At 49.0% G+C, this 21,461-nt stretch overlaps 1 protein-coding gene across 2 annotated transcripts in view; it reads right to left on the minus strand.

Moving 5' to 3' along the window:
- MYO1A (myosin IA) overlaps window positions 1-21,461 on the minus strand; it is a 331,231-nt gene that overhangs the window by 191,663 nt on the left and 118,107 nt on the right. For both annotated transcript variants that reach the window (XM_069653548.1, XM_069653550.1), the window contains exons 4-5: window positions 13,813-13,907; window positions 758-862 (exon numbers count right to left, since the gene is read on the minus strand). In XM_069653548.1, the coding sequence (XP_069509649.1) occupies window positions 758-862; window positions 13,813-13,907 (200 nt within the window). The remainder of the gene's footprint in view (window positions 1-757; window positions 863-13,812; window positions 13,908-21,461) is intronic.

A 21,461-nucleotide genomic window follows, 5' to 3' on the forward strand; every position in this document is an offset into this window, starting at 1 on the left:
GTGGTGCTGTCCAAATCAGAAGTTAATTGCACAGTACTTCAATGGCACCTGATCATCTGACCGCATCTGTTTCAGGGCATTTTGCGGTGGGCCATCTCACTGCTTTTTAATGAGGTCCGTTTGGTGGGGCTATAGGGCATGGGGATAAAATAGGATTGGATGGGGTGGTGGGGCGAGGGGCAGTGTGGGTTTAAAAGGGGGGCCATGAGGGTTGCCCCCTCGCCCCTTTAAAAAACACTGCGGTAAAGTGTGGTGCGTTGTCCCAGGCAGCCAGACACACCAGATCTACTTCAACACTGCATATAGTACAGCTCCACAGTACATTGCCGCCATGCGAGGTCCCATTACCTGATTAAAAGCATGCCAGTTTATTTAAAACATATATTAGTTGTCGTCTTCCCTGTTTACAACAACAAAATATTCAAAAAAACAAGAACCCTAAAAACGAAAATATCTAAAATTATTCAAATGAACCCGACTTTTCTATAAATTATAATGGTCTAAAATGACCATGTCTTTCCCATAGGAGACATTGTTATTTCTGCTCTTGCCACTTTTGAATAAAAGCACGTCTTCTTGGCTTGGCAATGTGTGTTTTCATCCGTTTTGCTTTCCGGCCGTTCATTTCATGAGTTTAGTCCTTGTAGCAGCTCTAGAGAACCATAGAGAGGGGAAAAGGGAAAGATAGGACAGGGCACGCGCCGCCACCGCTCCTGTCACCTGCCCGGTGCGCGCCCACTGCCCATGGCCGCCTTACCCTCCAGCACTGGGTTGGACTGCAGGAGCTGCTCCTTCACCTGGTTCACTTCCGCCCCTTTATTGCACACGGCCGCCACGTACGACATCACCAGCTTACTGGCCTCTGCAAGCAAAGCAACCATCCGTTAATAATCTCCTGGAAGTCCCAGTCCAGCACAGTTTAGTCAGATTTTCAAAGCACTATTGCCAAATCCGAAAAATGTAGATGGCCAATTTTGCATTTTTTAACACCACTGACCTACATTTCAAATGTATTTAACCATTTTACCACTCCCATTGGATGTGTATTATCACATGACTGCATGCCACCATAAGGTGGACATGGTGGCTGTCATGCTTTTATTTCATATGCCCCCCCAACCCCCCAGCCCCCTTGCACTTCACCGTCTTCTGTCTGTCTTCCTTTTGATGTGCAGGACCCCTGTATCTCTGGTTGGTTGGATCTTTTGTGATGGGACTTGATGTGTTAGTTTGGGCGCCGTAATGGCTGCAAGGTATTGATATACCTGAATGGGCAGGGTTCAGTGAACATCCCGCATTTGGTGGTCAAATCCTGCATTCTTATGGCCCTTCCCAGCACAGTCTCTCCCTCGCCCTGGACCGGCTAACGTTGGCAAGGGCTTCCTGATCAGAGATGTCCCCTCGGGGCACTGCCACTGCCCAGCATTCCTTGTGCTCCAAGGTGCCCTGACCATGGTAGGGGTATGTAAGGATAACATCTAATAAAATAACATATTATATTACAAGGTAGGGTTGTGTTAGGCTAACTTCTGGGCAGGTGGCTCCACCTGTGTTTTGATAATAGGAGTCTGTGACAGATCCAGCTTACCTGTTGTATCCCCAGAATGTTTTGTTTGGCTGTACCCCATTTTTGACTGTATTGGTTTGGGCTGATGTGTTTACATGAGCCCGAAACCGTCACCCATTTAGAAACGTAGCAAATCTCCATTTGTCTCCAGTCAGATCAGGAAATACATGTCTTGGATTCTTCTCAGGCACAGGTGACTTACCATGTTCTCCTGCACTTATTTATTTTCAAGACCATTCTCTAGTCAGTGCATCCAAAAGCAATCCCACCTAAGAGGAGCATTATGTGAAGTCATGCAGGCTATAACCATTAATACACTGCCACAGGGTAACACCGCAGGCTTGGTGAGGCTGGCTGGCGCTATTCCAGACCCGACCAGTGTCCAGTGCTCCAGGCTTACAGGGTGCGCACAATGCACTCCACCTACCTATCTTGCCCATAACACCTAAACATAAGGATACTGGGGGAAGCCAAGCATTTGATCCCACAGAAAGTAAGGATTTCACTGGAGGGGTGAGCTGCAGAGAAATGGAGGGCTGAGACTTCAGGTGGCACACGTCAATTCCATCAAACGTTTCTGGTGCACACTTTGGAAAGTGGGTGGACGCTCGAACAAGGGACTTTCGCAATCTTTATCTAGTCAGTTAGGTTTTGTAGTGTGGGGCTTGCATTGCCATTTGCAATGCAAGCCACAGAATGTTGGCTAGTGGTGGAACCCTGGGTTGCCTCAGGGTTCCATGGCTGACAGGTAGTCATTCAGGATGGGAGACACACCTGAGAGGAGATTCTTCCCTATGCCCTCCCTCTTCTTATATTGTCTGTCTCATACCTGCGTCCTGTGTCTTCCTCCTGGAACACTGCAGGCTTCAAATCACACCACCTGCAATGCCGGATTTCCCTTTCCTAATGCCAACCTGGAGTACCAAGGTTGTGAAACACCTTCAGGATGTATACCCGCTGAAGACGTCTAGGGAGGCCACCTGCCTCTCTGCCTAGAAGTGCTACCTTGTTGGCTGAGCCCTTGCTCGGCTGAAGATGTCTTTCTAGAGTTGGGAGAAGCCAGTTCCTAACAGCATGCTCAGGACTAGGAGGCAGAATGCATGTAGGATGGGAATGCCTGAGCCTGCCTTGATGTGAAATCCTTGAGAGGAAGAATCTGGCAGCTTTGCGCCCTGTCGCTGGAGACGAGTGGGGACAGAGGTATTAGCATGTGGAATCCCTAAGAGGAAGAATCTGGCAGCTTTGCGCCCTGTCACTGGAGACGAGTGGGGACAGAGGTATTAGCATGTGGAATCCTTGAGAGGAAGAATCCGGCAGCTTTGCGCCCTGTCGCTGGAGATGAGAGGGGACAAAGGTATTAACATGTGGAATCCCTAAGAGGAGGAATCTGGCAGCTTTGCGCCCTGTCACTGGAGACGAGTGGGGACAGAGGTATTAGCATGTGGAATCCCTAAGAGGAAGAATCTGGCAGCTTTGCGCCCTGTCACTGGAGACGAGTGGGGACAGAGGTATTAGCATGTGGAATCCTTGAGAGGAAGAATCTGGCATCTTTGTGCACTTTCGCTAGAGAAGATGGGGACAGAGGTATTAGCATGTGGAATCCCTGAGAGGAGGAATCTGGCATCTTTGCGCCCTGTCACTGGAGACGAGTGGGGACAGAGGAATTAGCATGTGGAATCCCTAAGAGGAAGAATCTGGCAGCTTTGCGCCCTGTCGCTGGAGACGAGTGGGGACAGAGGTATTAGCATGTGGAATCCTTGAGAGGAAGAATCAGGCAGCTTTGCGCCCTGTCACTGGAGACGAGTGGGGACAGAGGTATTAGCATGTGGAATCCTTGAGAGGAAGAATCCGGCAGCTTTGCGCCCTGTCGCTGGAGATGAGAGGGGACAAAGGTATTAACATGTGGAATCCCTAAGAGGAGGAATCTGGCAGCTTTGCGCCCTGTCACTGGAGACGAGTGGGGACAGAGGTATTAGCATGTGGAATCCCTAAGAGGAAGAATCTGGCAGCTTTGCGCCCTGTCACTGGATACGAGTGGGGACAGAGGTATTAGCATGTGGAATCCTTGAGAGGAAGAATCAGGCAGCTTTGCGCCCTGTCGCTGGAGACGAGAGGGGACAGAGGTATTAGCATGTGGAATCCCTAAGAGGAAGAATCTGGCATCTTTGTGCACTTTCGCTAGAGAAGATGGGGACAAAGGTATTAACATGTGGAATCCCTGAGAGGAGGAATCGGGCAGCTTTGCGCCCTGTCGTTGGAGACGAGTGGCTTTGTGCCCTGTCACTGGAGACGAGTGGGGACACAGGCATTCAACAGTCTGATCCATGGGACCAGCGAGGAGACCAGAAGAATAGTGTTGTGCAACTGATGTGTTGCTTTGATGAATTTCCAGTAGAAGCCAAAGGGAATAGACATATGCACCATTGTTTTGGCGTTGCGCCAGTATTGCATGAGACTGCATCACCTGGTGCTGTATACAGCATCAGAATATGAAAAATCTGAGTTCGCAGAAAAGTAAATTTGCAAGCATGTATGTGTGTAATCTGAGTTTCTGATATTTGACGTGGACACACGGCTAAGCCAGTTTGAGAAAGGTGGCCCTTACCTGCCATAGTAAGCAGCGGCTCCTGATCAGAGCTTTTGAACATGCCAAAGGCTCTTCATCACAACCTTTCGCAGTGTATTTCTAAGGCTGTGTTCGCAAGGTGCCAGGGGTGCAGGATGCTGAATCCAGCACCCCAGGATTGCCTGCCTCCACATGGAGGCCTCCAGCCTGCATGCTTCCATGTCATGGAGTAAGGGGGAGCCATCGAACATCAAAGAGAAATAGTTGAGAAAATTATTTCTTTATGAATGCAAAGTGACTTCAAAAAGAAAATATTTCTTTTTGAAGTCCAGGTGGCCCCATCTCCAAGTACATGTGGCAGCAGGTCCCTCCCGCACTTTGGGAGCTGCGGGGTCGCCCGCTACGCCAGTGGGCCCTGGTGCTGCTGTGTGTTTGGATACCTTCCATTCTTGCGCATTCTTTATGGCAGTCCTATTTGTGTTGCCTGTGTGTCCTCTTGTCTGTTGCCTTCTTCCTCTCACTACCTGGCACAATAAAACAGGCTGCGTCACTAGCACGTTCTCTGTCTGCCCAGTGGATAAGCCCCCTGGCTATTGAAACCTACAAAGCCATCTTTCATTGAGAGGCTTTCTCCATGATCCTCAACTCTCAAGGCATGCTGGCTCATCCTCACAACTGTTCCAGCAGCTAACTCGTCTTTTCTGGACCCTGGCCCGGGATGAGGGGGTTTGCCCCTCCTGTAGCTCTGCAACTTAGGTCATTAAGTACTGCCGTGCCTGTAACTGTAGATGTCAGGTGCCGCTGTCGTAAGTGGCATCAGACACATTCCATGTGGCAGCATATTGCTCCACGGCTGTGCACATGCCTCGAGCTGGCCTCCCAGTTCATGGGACCTGGCTTCCGCACATTCCATCACTCCAGTCTCCCGCACCTTCCATCACTCCTGTCTCCCGCACCTTCCATCACTCCTGTCTCCAGGCCTATCGGGTCATGATCTGTAAGTCAGATGGTTCTTCAGGCTTTGACAAACCCACGCCATAGCCATCTCAGTAGTCGTGTGTCTACATATGGCACCATGCTTTCAGGCGCATTCCTCTTGGCGTGTTCTCTGCTCTTATGGTTCTTAGCCATCCTTCATGTCCTTCTTGAATCTGTCTTGGATTTGGTTGCCTAGGATCTTCTCTCTTCCCCTCTGTGCAACTACCTGATTTCACCTTGGTGTCTGCTTTGGAGCTTCCCTGGAATCTGGAACTGGATATCTGGAAAGCTACTCCACCTGAATTCCATCCTTGCGCCATCAGGATTTGCACATTCTATCCTCTGGCAGTGATGACTTGAACATTCCATCCTTGCGCCATCAGAATTTGTGCATTCTATCCTCCTACAGTGAGGACTTAAACATTCCATCCTTGAGCCATCAGAATTTGTGCATTCTATCCTCCTACAGTGAGGTCTTGAACATTCCATCCTTGAGCCATCAGGATTTGTGCATTCTATCCTCCTACAGTGAGGACTTGAACGTTCCATCCTCGTGCCATCGGGATTTGCACATTCTATCATCCTACACTGAGGTCTTGAACGTTCCATCCTTGTGCCATTGAGAGCTGGACATCTGACCTCATGCCCTCACGATTTGGACATCCAACCTTACGTTGGCAGGAACCGAGACAATCCGCCCCCATGCTGATTTAGATTTCCCAAGCCATGCCAGCTGTTCCACCTCTACTCTGCTGGAACTCCACACCCCATTTATCTGTAACCCAGCTCTTTTGTCCTCTCTCCATTGCATTAAATCTGCATTTTGGGTAACATATATACCCAGATTCATATTTAAGAACGTATTGCACTGCAAGAAATCAGATCTCGCTGGTCAATGTATCTACCGATGTAGAGGCGCTCAGTGGCTGGTCCCCAATTTGCCTGTTCACCTTTTCCATTGGGTGTTTACTCCGAGTTCTTCAGGCAGGAAATAGGAAGAAAGTGTTGAGGACTCTGATCATCACAATGCACCAAATGTGCAATATTGTGTACATTGAATTTATGTGATGCATCGTGTTGAGAGTGTTGTAAATCTGAACACAAGCCTTGTGTTATAAAGGTTGTTACCCTCTGTTCCTCAACCAATTTCTGTTTCTCTGAATGAGCCTTTGAGAGGGAATAACACCTGCGATGCATCAGGTGAAGCTTTGTTAAAGCACCAGCGAGTCTCATACAGTGGACCTTCCTATGCTGGTGCCATAAGAAGGGCACCCAGATCAAGGAACGCAAGGTTCAAGCAAGCACAATTATATACTACACATAGGGCATACCTCACACCTAAGAGAATGAATAGGATGAAGCTGTGAGATGCCCGCACGTGCCCCCGCTGCCCGGAAGAGGAAGCGGACATGATACACATGTTCTGGACCTGCCCAGTGATAACAGTCTTTTGGGATGGAATCAGAAGCAAAGTGGCGGGAAGTGGTCTCCAAATACAAATAGGAAATCCTGAAATGTACCTGCTGGGCCTCTTCCCAAGAGGAGGCAAGAATAGGTTGCACCTCGCAAAAATGAAAGACTTGATATGCATACTAGCCAAACGGCGGATAGCAATGGCATGGAAATCGAGAGAGGGCCCTAGGATAGACTCATGGTGGGCAGATTTACAGAAATGGGCGATGACTGAAACAGCGGTGTGGATGAGGGCGGTACAGAAAGGTGAAGGGGAAATAGGACAAAAAATAACGGCATGGAACTCACTGATGCAGAGCTTATTCGAAAATAGGGAGGAGAGTGGAGAGGAAGACCCGGGAGGGGAGGAGGAGCAGTAAAGGAAAAAACACACGTCAGACCTCCAAGCATGGGTGGTCATGAACTAAGACACTTTCAAAACCACTACAGGGAAAGAGACAGCTTAAAGCAAAGAGATTCCTTGCTTACTCTAAGACGGAACAGGGGGAGGAATACCCACGCTTGGGGCCGACAGCCAGCCTTGTTTTGTTTATGTTTGTTTATGATGTGTTAGTTTGTTTGTTTGTAATGTTATCTAAAAACCCAATAAAGAGATTAACATTTTTTTTTGGGCACCCAGCACAGGGAGGACCCTTGTGTGCCTACATCTCTCCTGTGTGTAACTGAGCAGCCAGCCTTCTTCGCTCTAGGATGTATATATTTGTGCAGCCTAGATACGTATGCCTAGCTCCACGATGAACACAGGTGAAACAACAGATGCACATAAAGGTCTCCATGGTGTGATTAGTAAAGACTTAAATGATTCGATCGTGTCCGCAGGTCAGCTGCTTATTAGCTTGTGAATATCTCCAGGGTGTATGCATAGCACGCAGTGCATGCACGTGGACTTGACCACAATGCATGCAATGGAGAGACGTAAATATGCATACATATCTTTGTGATGCATGCAGGAGACTGACTGTAAAGACCGGAGGGGGGGTCTGTACCTCTGCTCTCTATATGGTAGAGGAGAGGCACGGAGAACCCCTGCCAAGATTCTCTATCATGGTAGCAATGGACGAGCAATCAAAGCCTAGCTTCTCAGGAGGTGATGCGAGCTGGTTCTTAAGTACAGTGTAGTCCCCAAGCACCCACAAAGGAATGTCCACACACTGTATCAGTTAAAACACAGTCTTTATATAATTAATATTCAAGGTCACATACACTATCATGATAACTCACTTTGTACTCAGAAATCAACAATGGCAAATGGATACAATTCTAAAGTGGTACCACTAACGTTATCAGATCTCATTAAAGTGCATACGGTCAGAATGGCACACAGATCAAAATAAATAGGAAACCAGCAGTAGAGAGAGGAAGGAAAACAAGATGGTTGAGCAATTGGCAGAATACTGGTAACTACCGTTAAACACAGTTCTGTGTGGAGATCCCCCCACCTGGGCAATCTGTAGAAGAAAGATACAAGCCCAGTCCATATATTGCTCCCACTAGACTTTCCAATAGTTCTGCAACCCCAAAGTACCTTTGGCGTTGTAGCGCTCCTCGTCTGGGAATCGACGGCCCTTCTTGAGTGTCCTCCCTTTCAGGCAGGAGTCACGGGTCGTTGAACGGCCAACGGAGAACAGGTCGAGCTACGACGGTGAAGTGGCCGTGTCATTCCTAGCGGTGCTTGTTGACGGGGAAGCGTAAACGTCCTGCAAGGAAGAGGTGTGCTGGGCACCTCGGTGTCGATAGTACTGGACCGCAAAAGAGTTGGAAGAACTGTGGCCCAGCAGGGGCGTCGAGTCGTCGGCGTCTCTGTGGTCTTTGGGTGGAAGGAAACCCACCGGTGGATGCTCCTCGGCACGTCGACCATCAGGCCTTCTCCAGCAGGATACAGCAGCGACGATGCAGACGAGAGCGTCCTTGGATCAAATGAAGTTCTTAGGCAAAACGGGAGCACGGCAGCTCCAGTCGGCGAAGGCGGTCGGCGACAGAGGCAGACAACAGTCCGGGCGCTTCTCCTTGGAGTTCCGCAGCAGTCCCCGTATCGGGTCGGCAGCCTGTCGAAGGTCTGTCTACCAGGGAGCTTTGGCAAAGATTAGCTGGAGCATGATGGTCCCTCGTATCTCGGGAAGAGGGCGCCTTACCAGGTCCTCTCTGGGTCAGTCCTTGAAGGCACAGCAGCTTTCAGATTGTGAAGGAGAGCAACAGCAATTCTTCTCGTACAGCAGGGCTTCAAGATCAAGCTTCGGTTACTCCAGTTACTCGTCATAGTGGACTTCAGCTTCTGAACACGATTCCTAGCAGTGAGAGGTCCCCAGATATACTGTTGATCTCCCATTCATTCTGCTGGGTCACACTCAAGCATCCAATCATGACTTAGGGCATTCATGCAGGCAGGCAGGCAGCCAATCAGGCACACGGTTCATTCAGGCCATTCACTTCTCTCCAGACACTCACAACAAGTTATGTGTATTGGGACAAGTACCGAGCCATTCAACACTCCCTACTGCATTCATACCGGTTTCGGGCAGGGGTGTCTCAACCATTGTGTCAATCACCAGATACTAGACACCCATAACATAGAATGCATATTCGTCACACACTCCATTCACCCAGGTCCCACCCACAGGCGTACCTCCAACATACAGTCGTTGAGAAGGTTCCAGCCAGTCTGGTCGGCACTTCCCCACACTACCATATATGGAACTTCCACCCAACAGCCAGTCAGGGGGAAGGGACAGAGACAGGGCTTCCCGGGACTTTGGGAAGATCAAGGTAACAGGTGATGGAAGGCAAGAGGCCATGGGGGCCATTTTGTCTCCATCAGGAATCTACCGACTCCAATGACAGGGCCTGGGCATCCCAAAATGGAGGACGCTCAGGGCACCCGTCATTCCAGCACGTAGCTGCCACCAGCCCGTACCCTGCTCTGTGGGCCACACACAGGTGCCCAAAAACATACACTAGGGGTACAGGGTTGCACCCCTACCCAGGGGTATCATAAAGGTATCCCTTGGGTCTGTTCACCAAACCACAAGAGAGAGAGCTGCATTGCCAGGAGTCCCACATGAACTCCTGTGCGGAAAACACGACAGAACACACGATAAAAAGCAGTAAAGGACAAGGATACGGAGGCCCTGTCCCTCCGATGCATTTCCAGCATCACACTGACCAGGAAGCATATCACATTTGACTGGTCACCCTGCACTGCCTTCTGCCCTACCCATCACTTCCGGTCTGGGACTGCACTTGTGTAGTCCTCTGCCGTCCTCGCACTTACTCAGATCCCTGCAGCCCTGACTGCACTTCCCCCTTCCTCCTTCCCTGCACTTCTCCCCTCATCCTCTCCCCTGCACTGTCTCGTCACACTTGCACAATCTGAATGTCACAAGGCCTAGTAAGATTGTTTGTCTTGTCATCCATCTGTCTCCCCTTGTGATGAATCAACTTCTGGGGCACCAGTGGTCCAGGGATGAATATCGTTTTTTAAACCATCAATCAGCCCCACACCTCTAGTACACCAGAAGGGATCCGAAAAGATTGGAAACACAAGTAAATTATAAACCTCCTTGTCCGATTTTGGTAACGTGGACTGAACTGCAGGCTTATCTCTGCAAGGTCGTAGATCATTGGTTAATTGCAACACAGCGAAAATACAATTATTACCCAATGATAAAAGGGACTGTCCAGTCAAGGTTGTATAACAATAAATACTTTATTACTATTACAACAGACAGTTCTAGCACACTACAAAATACAACCCACCATGTAGAGGAATGCAGAGGACAGACAGTTTCAAGAAGGAAAAGGGATGCACTCTGTATATTGACAGGAGGCTAGTCAGTAAAGCAATCAGTCTTACCTGTTCAAGGTTATTTGGTTTCTGCACCAAGGCAGCAAGGGGTCGTAGATGTCACTAGGGGCCTTTGGAGAAGGACCACGGGGACAGAACCACAATTTACCTGGTGCTTGAGATGATCTTGATGCTCGACAGCGTCAAGTCATTTCCTGGATGCTTTGCAGCTCCTGCGACAGAGTTCGGGACGGGAGACAGCTGCGGGTATCAGACGGCAGGCAGTTCGGCAGGCAAGGCTGGATGAGTGGCTGCAGGCTGGCCTACACAGCGGCTTGGGGTCAAGAATCACTGTCTCTGTGCTGATTGGTGGATCTGGAACGCTGGTCAAGACGTCTCAGGCCGCTTCAGTGACTGCAGCGTGACAACAGTCAGTGGCGCAGCCAGTCGCGGTTTGAGAGATCAACTGCTTCAAATATGTCCTTAAAAGATGGACGCTGGTTGATGCTTGTTGTGGCACTCTTCCTAGCTTCTTCGCAGGGCTCGTGTTGTCCTTTAAGGCAGACGGCCCAAAGTGGGGAGAGTGGTGTAGCAACAGCCTTGTCCTTTTTTCATAGACTCTCTGGCACTTCCCACCTGGGAAGCTTGCTGGCAGAACCTAGCAGGACATGCTGTGTGCTGGCTGGGTACCTGTTCTGGAGTTGATGCACGGGTCCTCTGAGTCCGGTATCTCCCCATGTTCCCTGAGAGATATTTGGGGGCGGGACCTTGTTTTACTCTTGGAAATCCTGGCCTTCCTTCACTGGTGGAAGCTGTAAGGCAGACTGTACCTTCAGCCAGGGTCCAAATGAGTCCTTTATCTTACTCCTTTCGAAGTTGTCAGATGATCTGGTAGGTGAGGGGCTCAGCCCTCTTTTAAAGCCAAATGGGTCCCAATGATTGGTGCAGGATAAGCCTACCTTAAATAACCAATAATGGGTCCCCACCAACAATCTTCTGTTATGTGTGAGGTCATAACAAGAGTTCTTTGCAACAGGAAAGGTAAGGGGTACCAACATGTACTAGTCCCACCCATCCACCTGTCTGTTCTGGATCAAAGTGTCTCTATGGTTAATTGAGCTATCTTAAGCAAAACGCAGTTCTCCCTTGAAGTTTGTGGTGAGAATAGACTTCTGTCGCCCTCAAATCACATACTTCGTCCCTCTGATCCCTCTGGGGTCCACCCAGCAGGGGTTGCCTACTGTAAATAGTAGTCCCAGACATACCATTCACTGCCCTTCATACAGAGGGGTGTGAGCTAGCTTCAAGTTCACACATTCCATATCAAAGAGGTGTTGGGTTTCCTGCACCCTTTTGTCCAAAGAAGCCCCTTCCGAAGGCTTGCTTCAATTAACCGTCATCAGTATGTGCTGCCACCAGCCGAACTTAGACAATAGAGAGGGCAGAACTCTGGAGCCTTTGATATTTTTATTAGGCTGGCCATGGCCGGAGAAAGGTGTTGTTTTTCCCCTTCTTCAGATGCTTTGATGTACCCGTGGCTGTCACATTCCAGCTGAACATGACAGGGAGGACTGCGTCTGTAGTTGTTATGTGTTTGTTGTTGTTATGTGTTTGTTGAGTGGTGAGCAATGGAAAATGTGTGCGGATTAGCCCCTCACATTTTCTGAGGTTGATCTAACATCATTCATTTTCATTTCGAAATTTCAAAAAAGCCCTGGCGAGCATACACTGCCCGTGCGGATGGTCGAATTCCTCACACCGCTTATTTGTCTTGCGGCACCTTGAAACACTTGTGTAAAGGCACGTTATAAATACCAAATCATATCATATCATAATTATGAATGTATCCATCATGTATATAGGCTGCCGCCAGAGACTTAGAGCCTGATTTGCAAACATATTTCAACACAGGAAAGTTCTATTGAACACATTTTTGTAAATCAGGCTCTTAGATATTTGGAATATCTACCTGGTGTATGGAGGGAAGAGACCTAGCTACTTATGGAGATCTACATGATGTACTTAGACGCAAACACAGGACTATCTCTATCGTGTACATAGGGTAAAGGCCTGGGTACCATCAGATTCCTCCACCATGTATGCCAGGTGGAGAATTTACTACCTATGAATAACTTCCTGCTAGCTGGAGGGGACAGAGCAGAGATTTAGCAGTATACGTCCATGGGGTGCGTAAAACAGGGGAGTCATTACATGTTTGGCAGTAAAGCAGTAACTTCAAGGGTCCTCATGATTCATATAGCCCTCTCAGTCAGTCCCCATTTTGGAGACCCATAGGGCTCCATGGGGAAATGCCACATTACCTACCACATGTGGTGTTACCGCATAAAGTCATATCGCATGTGGTAAAGCTTCTGTGTGGAGAACATTTCTTCCACAGAACAGCAGGTTTAAATGAAGAGTTTTGGTAACAAATCCTATGCTGTGGCGGGGGGTGACACATGTAGTTTGTAAGAAATACTGCCTGTTTTATCACTATCACCACACACTCCTAACCACACCCTTAGATGAAAGTGAATCACTCTTACAACATCTAAGTAGAACAGAGACTTGGATGCACAGGTGTTTATCCACAGTGCTCACCTGGCTACTTAAGAATGTTTTCATGATGTTTGTATAATAGGGAAAGCGACACACATGGGCCATTCCATCCTGTTGGTGACATAGAGTCTGAGCTGTGAAAATGGGCAAGATCAAGACCTAGACACTAGATACATTATGAGACCATTGCTGGGGGGTCATCACAGGAAGCCTATGCAGTCTTTAAAACCCCACAAACCTTTGCAATGCAATAATGTGCACTTGGACATGTGCACTATCTTGATTCCACAGACACCACAGATGCTATCCAGCATGAGCCTTAATGACCTCCACCCCCTACTCACCAACCCTCACTCCATATGTCCCCCCCACCTAACCAACCTCCCTCCAAATCTCACCCTTCCGCCTTATGGTCCCCGCCGATGGCAACCATAGGCCAAGTCAACACTATGGGGATATCACCAAGTTATGTGTGAAACTCCTCTTTCAGCTGTACCACACTTGCCCACATTAGTACTAAATATCGGCCAGATCATTCTATACACTTTCAGCCTTTGGGATCTCCTCTCGAGATAACAAACTGCCCAAACAAATATACCAGTTCAATAGAAAGCAAACCGGCACACCCATTACCCCACTAACAACGCCCCCTCTTCTTTTCTTGCTGAGCCATGTGGAGCAAGGCCAATAAAATGGCAAAGGGCTCTTTACAAGACAACTTTATTAATTGTATTATTATTTATATTATTATTATTGATTCCAGACTATCACAACTCTTTTGACTCTGGCATGCATGGTACCATGCAAGATTGGAGATTGCAGTAGTTGGTTGCAGGATAGTCATGCTGCTTGCGTAATGCAGGTTACCACACGCCGTGTCCATCTCACCTGTCTTTCCCGCACCACTCTCCCCGGTGATAAGGATGCACTGGTCTTTATCCCGGTCCCGCAGCGACTGGTAGGCCTCATCAGCGATGGCGTAGCTAATCAGAAAGAAGGACACAAAAGGGTCTCTTTAGGACAAACATTAAGCTGAACATCCAGAGATGGGCTGGCCCAGAGGTCCGTCATGGTATCTCCATTGACACCGCTGAATGGCAAGTACACGCTTACATTAATTTGCCAGTCTGCACCAAGTGTAAGATTAAAGGGCCTTCCTACATTGATAGCATGCCCTGCAAGCCCAACCAGGGATTCCATACTCCCTTGCCCATCTCATGGCCTCCACCCTCCGGCTTCTGCTATAGAATGTAATTCTATTGCTAATAACTTGATTCGCTGGGCAGATAGAGTAGAGAAACAGTTCTTCCATTGAACAGCCGCACAGCAAAAACATCTGCACGGTTTTGCAAGTTGGGTACAAAGCGTCACATATATTTCTTTTTTTTTCTTTGGTATGAATCTATCCAGTAATTCTATGACAAGACAGGAGGCGAGCATTATGCTTCAACATCTTTAATTTACCACTCTTCAGCTGTTGCAATAAACTCAAACTATAACAAAACACTGAAATGCAGTCTGAACAGACTTTTCTTCTTTTGAAATACAATCCCCATAGTCTCTGTAGTCCATCTCATTCCTTGCTCAGCTATGACCACTTCCTGGCCCTGAGCTCCTCCTCTTCTTTTACTGCTCTTCAAGCAGATAAGTTCTACTTTATGCATATCCCTGTTATAATGTAATGTGTAGCATTGCGTAGGGTTAGAAGGTTTATTTGGGATGTATACCGCTGAAGCGGGCAGGAGAAATGTTGTTAAGTTAAGATATATGTGTTTTTAGAGCGCGTTCGTGTCATATAGTGTTTCACTTTCATTTCGTTTCATTTCGAATCGCCACCGCGGCGAAGGCTCCTCACGGCGCGACCACCCCGTGCCATATGACCAGCACCCCAGGGGTGGCGAGCAGTGCCATGAGGGCCAGTAGTGACTCGTGTCGCAGTTGCGGGGAGCTGTCCGCCCTTAGGCGAAGTAGCGGAGATGGCAGTAGAGAGCAGCTCGAGCTGCATCAGAGTTAGGCAGCCCCCTCCCTTGCGGAGGCGGAGTCGGCCACTCGCGGTCTGGCAGAGCGCTGCGGCCCCCTCCGTTGGAGAGGAGGGGCCTGGACACCGCTTGCTTCCGCGTCGCATGTTATGTGCGACGCGGATCGAAGCAGAGTGTAGTTTGGTTCACCGGCACGGCAGTGTGAAACAAAGGGCTTCGCCCGTGACAGGATCGCATATATTAATAAAGCGCTACGCTCGTTAGCACGCGAGCGCCGCGAGAAAGGCAGCTGCACCTCCCGGTGCGTGTGACAGCTGAAGACTAAAGTAGGCCCTTAGCCTACCTGAAGACACGGTGCCCAGCACAGAGGGGCCCACAGAGAGAGACACGCCTTATCCAGGCATACAAGAATTGTAAACAGTCCGGTGCAGCCACATCACAAAAAAAAAAAGAAAAGAATAAAGGATAGGAGGATTTTCCTTGATAGACGGGAGGAAGAAAAGAGAAAAAATAAATAAATAAAATAAATAAATAAAAATAAAATAAAAGGGAGATAACCCTATCTCTACCCCGTTAAGAGCATCTGCAGTGAAAGGGGCGTGATACGACACCTTTACAGGTATTTTAAGGCACACAGCATCCTCACACGATGTCGGAATTCGAGTGGAGCGAAGAGGAGCAGCCATCAGATCTGGCAGCCAGCTTCAAAGAGGTGCTGGGGAACTCACTGATAGATGCAGTGGATCTAGGGGTTAAACCCTTACAAGACAGGCTGGAGTCCTTAGAGGCGATGCTACAGCAGCCAGTAGAGAGCACCATACGGACTGATCGCACGCCCACAGAACCCTCAGAGAAAGGGTCACAGGGGAGTACTAAGGCCCGTAAGAGGAAGCCTCCTCTCGACCCCCAGGGCCCTTTGGAAGGGGCAAAGGAGAAGGCCCCGGAGGTCGTCGACGCCTTCGCAAAGCTCCGAGAAGCGTATTTGCGGCGTCAGACAGTGCCAGACCTCACCACCCCCACTCCAGGGGAAGAATATGATGGAGATGATAACCCAGGCTCGGAGGAGGAGCTAGAGGATGGGCAACCTCCCTCTCAGGATGAAGAGGATTTCGGAGAAGAGGAGGAGTGCAAACCCAGAGGAGGGAAAAAGCTCTGCAAAGAGAAACACCTCGAAGAGGAGGAGGAAGGAATGTTTGATCCGGACAGCATCCGGAACCCAAGATCGACAGACTGGCAACCCTCACCGAGAGTGGCACAGTACATGACCAAGAGGCTAAGAAAGGCACTGGACAAAGAGGTCCGTCAGAGACTTCGAGCAGAATGCCCAAGACCAGATCTTCTGGGGAAACTGGCCGAGATGCCAGAGTTAGACCCCAAAATGCTGACTTTCATCTTGAAAACAAGAAAAGACCCCCGTAAGGGTATTGATAGATCCTGGAGGAGTTGCCAGGAGAAGGTGATCGACCTGGCGGGACCACTCGCAAAGATCATGGACCTGGCGGAGAGAGACAGAGATAGAGGGGAAGAAGTAGACCCCGACGCCCTAGCAGTCTGGGTGCAAAGGGCGTTTTGTCTCTTAGGGAATGCAAACTGTGCCATCGATTCGGAGCGCTGGAGAGGTCTATTATTGAAGATAGATGAGAAGCTCAGCGATTTAGCCTCTTATGAGGCCGGAGAGGCAGCCCAAGGACTTCTCTTCGGAGAGACCTTTGGTAAGGAGATGGATCGCTTTGTAGGCACCTACGCGTCTCTGGAAAAGGTGCAAGCTTCCATCCGGAAGATATTCCCCAACCGAGTTTTTTGAGGGACCAGTCGCTTCAGGGGTCGTTCGACTGGTCGCACTCGAGGGGGAAGAAGATCCCAGAATCCCAGAGCGCAATACAGGGAGAATAGGCAGCAAGACTCCTTCTTCCAGTCCAGGGGACGCTTCCCGAGAGGTCACAGAGGAAGAGGATCCGGTCGTGGACAAGGATTCACGCAAGGTGAGAGCAGTGTATTATCCCCCAGTGGGGGGGAGAACTGGCATGTTCTTGAGAAACTGGCGCAAGCTTTCCAGCGATGCCTGGGTGTTACAAACAGTTGCGGGCATGAGCCTAGAATTCGTGCACCAGCCCGTGCAAGAGCGCAGACCTCACCAGTAGCGTCTGGGGCGCGCAGAGCAGGAGCTCCTAGACCAGGAGTTAGGCCTACTAGCGGCAAAGAATGCCATAGAACAGTGCCGGGGAGATCCCGAGTTTACAAGCAATATGTTCCTGGTGCACAGAAAAGAGAAGGTGCGCCTAGTCATAAACTTGAAGGAATTGAGCGGTTGGGTAGTGTACCGTCATTTCAAGATGGAGGGCATCCATCAACTCCGAGACTCACTCAGAGAAAAAGATTGGCTGACGAAGCTTGATCTGAAGGATGCCTACCTAACGATACCAATAGCAGAATTCAGAACTTTTCTAGCTTTTCGCTGGAAAGGACAGCTTTGGCAGCTCAGGACTATGCCCTTCGGGCTTGCCTCGGCGCCTTGGGCCTTTACCAAGGTGATGAAGCCGGTAGCAGTGGCGATAAGAGAGAAGGGAATAAGATTGATTATCTACCTAAACGACCTTCTGCTCCTAGCCGAGGATCGAGAGTCCCTCAGATACCAGACGCGCTGGGTTCAGGAACTGCTGGTTTCCCTAGGATTCCTAGTGAACATAGAGAAGTCGGATACCGAGCCAGCACAAAGACTGGACTTTCTAGGCTTCATCCTAGATACCAGGAAAGCGACGCTCGAGCTTCCAGCCCGGAAAATCCGAGACATCAAAAGAGAGTTGAGGATATGCCTACAGAAGCAGGTCGTGTCCCTCCGGACTCTAGCAAGGATTGTGGGGCTGTTAGCAGCTTCTATTCAGGCCATATTTCCAGGACCATTACATTACCGAGCGCTGCAGAGGTTGAAGATAAGGCATCTGCAGCAGGGCCTGAGATATCACCAACTGGTACCGCTGGATCAGGAATCCAGGACAGAACTGGAATGGTGGTTGAAGAATGTGGACGCCTGGAATGGTCGTGCCATTTTCAGAGACAAGCCAGATCTGATTATAGAATCCGATGCCAGCCGTCTAGGCTGGGGCGCTCGGGGCGGAGACCTGCAGACAGGGGGGAAATGGAGCGAGGAGGAGCTCCAGTTGCACATAAATTGCCTGGAACTGTTGGTAGGATCCTTCGCGATCAGAGCTTTCACGAAAGGGAAGATGAGATCATGGCCCTCATTACAACACCGGCGATAAACCATGGCACTATTAGCACCATGGTTGGTGCCGGTGTTGTAACGGGTCCGCCATGGTTCAATGGGGAATTACCACCCCATTCCAAGGTTGGTGAGGTGGTAATTCCCCATTGAACCATGGCCCTTCCCCATTCCCATTCCCCTCCCCCATAGGGCTCTATGGGAATGGGGAAGGCGCTAAGTACGGTACCACAAATTGCGGTACCGTACTTAGCACCAAGGTCCGTTTGCGGGTCCCTACTTTAACGGCTGGTGTAGACCAGCCGTTAAGGTCGGGTCCCGCAAAGGAACTTCGTAATCAGGCGCTAATGGGTTAACGGCGCTGCAGCCTTTTACGGCGCCGTTAACCCATTAGCGCCAGGGTCGTAATAAGGCCCCATGTGTCCTACTGAAGATGGACAACATTGGTTAGTTGCAACACAGCGAAAATACAATTATTACCCAATGATAAAAGGGACTGTCCAGTGAAGGTTGTATACAAATATCTACTTTATTATTACTACAACAGACAGTTCTAGCACACTACAATTACAACCCACACTGTAAAGGAACACAGAGGACAGACAATTTCACAAAGGAAAGGGATGCACTCTGATGCGGTTCGAGGACTCAACTGTCTCAAAATTTTCCTTAAAAAGATGGACGCTGGATGATGCTTGTGTGGCACTCCTCCTAGCTTCTTCTCAGGGCTCGTGTCTTTTCAAGGCAGACGGCCCAAAGCTCAGGATGGTGTTAGCAGACAATGGCCTTGACCTTTGTCCAGAGACTCTCTGGGACTTCCCACCTAGGAGGCTTGCTGTCAGCACCTAGCAGGGCATGCTGTGTGTTGGCTGGGTACCGGTTGTGGAGCTGTTGGACGGGTCCGCTGAGTCCAGTATCTCCCTCTGTTACCTGGGAGATGTTTAGGGTAGGGATCTGTTGGAACTCCTGGCCTTCCTTCACTGGTGGAAGATGTAAGGTAGACTATACCTTCAGCTCGGGTCCAAAGGAGTCCTTCTTCTCACTCCTTGCGAAGTATTCACATGATCTGATCAATGAGATGCTCAACCCTCTTTTAAAGCCAAACTGGGCCCAGGGATTGGTGTAGGCCAAACCTAACTTAAGTGAGCCAATCCTGGATCTCCACCAACAATCTTCAGTGATGCGTCAGGTCAGAATCAAAGCGCGTGGCAACATACAGGGGAAGGATGACAACATATTCTTCTAAGTCCCACCCATCTTTCTGTCTGCTGTACATCAAAGTGCCTCCCTAATTAACTGAGCCCTATGCAGCGCTTGATCACAACATGGGCCTCCAATAAGGGGTTGCAGGCAGACTTCCGTTTCATCTCCTATAATTCATATACATCCCTGCTCTGAAATGAGTGGTTCCAGACAGGAGAGTCACTGCCCTTTCATATCAAGGAGGGGTGTTAATACCAAGTTGCCACATTGCATTACAAAGAGGTGCTGGCGTCTGGTCTCCATTGTCACTTTCTGCACCCAGGCCTTCCCTGAGACCTGCTAATGAACATCAATATTCACCGCCACCAGCAAGGTTTGCCAATTGAGATGCAAATCCATGAGGCCTTGAAATTCTAATCAGGTTGCCCACGGCCAAAGTCTTTTGATGTACCCGTGGCAGTCAAGTGTCAACTACACATGACAGGGGAGGGCGGCGCTGGTAAGCTGTGTCCTCCCAGAACACATGACTATTTTTCTGCTGTGCGGTGATCCTGGAAAATATGTGCGGTATTGGCCCCACATATTTTCAGAGGTTGATCTCCCATCATTTATTATTTTAAACAACAAAAAAAAGTCCAGGTGAGTGCACTCTTCCCGTGCGGATGGTCGAATCCCTCACAGAAGCCAGGATGAAATTGGATAGTGAAATAGTGTTATGAGGGTTATACACAGTGCTGGCATGTGGGGGCTAAAACGGAGGTGCACACATATCAAGAGACAGTGGGATGTGGAAGACATTTTGATCTTCAAGCGTTTGCTGTGGCAATCAGAAAATTATGCGCTACCACAGGAATGATTATCAGGGCACCATGAGGCACTGTCATTGCGAATGCAGGTATCTTATTGTGGGAATAATTTGAGGGAAACTAAAGAAGGGGGAGAAAAATGGCATGGGCCATTGGCCATGGCCAAATGCAATGGCCAGTGGATTAAGCACATTCAGCCTTATTGTCCAATGGCAACAGTATCATTAGCAAAACTATGGAAACATAGACTATAGCCACTGCCAAAGTCCATGGCTGATGGGATCTGGTTATTTACTAGTGAGGAGCATATGGTCCACTATCACAAAAGCTTCTTTTTGGCTAATTGGTGCAATATGGCCACCAGCCACGGGTGAGAGTCATGGCCGTTGGCTCAGGTTATTTACCTGTGAGGGGAGAGGGGCCAGGGCATAAGGCCATGGCCAGTGGGTCATGTCCTTTTTGCACTGATCGTTGCAGAGTGAACAGTTGCCACAGCTGAAAACCGTGACAAGTGGGCCATGGATAAGCTGTAGCATAACAAAACCCTTAAAATTCAGCATACACGCTTTATTTAAGAGAGGGTTAAGATGAACCAATTTACCTCAACAAACCCTGGGAATATCGGCGGGTGTAGAGAGTGATGACAATCTTAACTCAGTCAATCCCGTTGCTTGGCCCAAAATTGACATCACGTGTGATATTAAAAGGGAGGCCACTTTCCACACCCACCGAATTTCACTGTTTTTGTTGTTATAAGTTGGTTCATCTTAACTCTGTAGCAAAAAAAATGTATATACATATATGTACACATATATATACAACTATTAGAAAAAGGCACCAAACGGTTCCCGGGTCACACTGCAATGCGGTGTGAAGAATGCACCATACTAGACTGATTTGAAAGTCTAGTAAAAAAAATGTGTTTAATAGGAATAATGTCCAAAAGCCACAAGAGAAAAAAGCTACACATTTCACACCCACACAGGGTGCTTGATCACACTTAGGGCCTCATTACACAGACGGCGGTAAGGGTTTACCGGTACCGGCATTTTACCGGTACCGGTAAAACCTTACCGCCTTACTACAAGGTCCCTTTGCGGGTTGGAGAATTTAACGCCTGCTTTTTGCAGGCGTTAAAAACCAACCCGCAAAGGGACCAGGGAGCTAATTACGGTACCGCAATTTGCGGTGCCGTAATTAGCACCTTCCCCATTCCCATTATGCCCTATGGGGCAAAAATGGGAATGGGGAAGGGCAATGGGGGTAAAATCCCGAACCGCCTTGGTGGAAAGGGGAATTACCGCCCCACCAACCTTGGAATAGGGCAGT

Source organism: Ambystoma mexicanum, chromosome 3q (genome assembly GCF_040938575.1).
Source record: "Ambystoma mexicanum isolate Mex_15411 chromosome 3q, UKY_AmexF1_1, whole genome shotgun sequence".
In the NCBI taxonomy this organism is placed as follows: Eukaryota; Metazoa; Chordata; class Amphibia; order Caudata; family Ambystomatidae; genus Ambystoma; species Ambystoma mexicanum.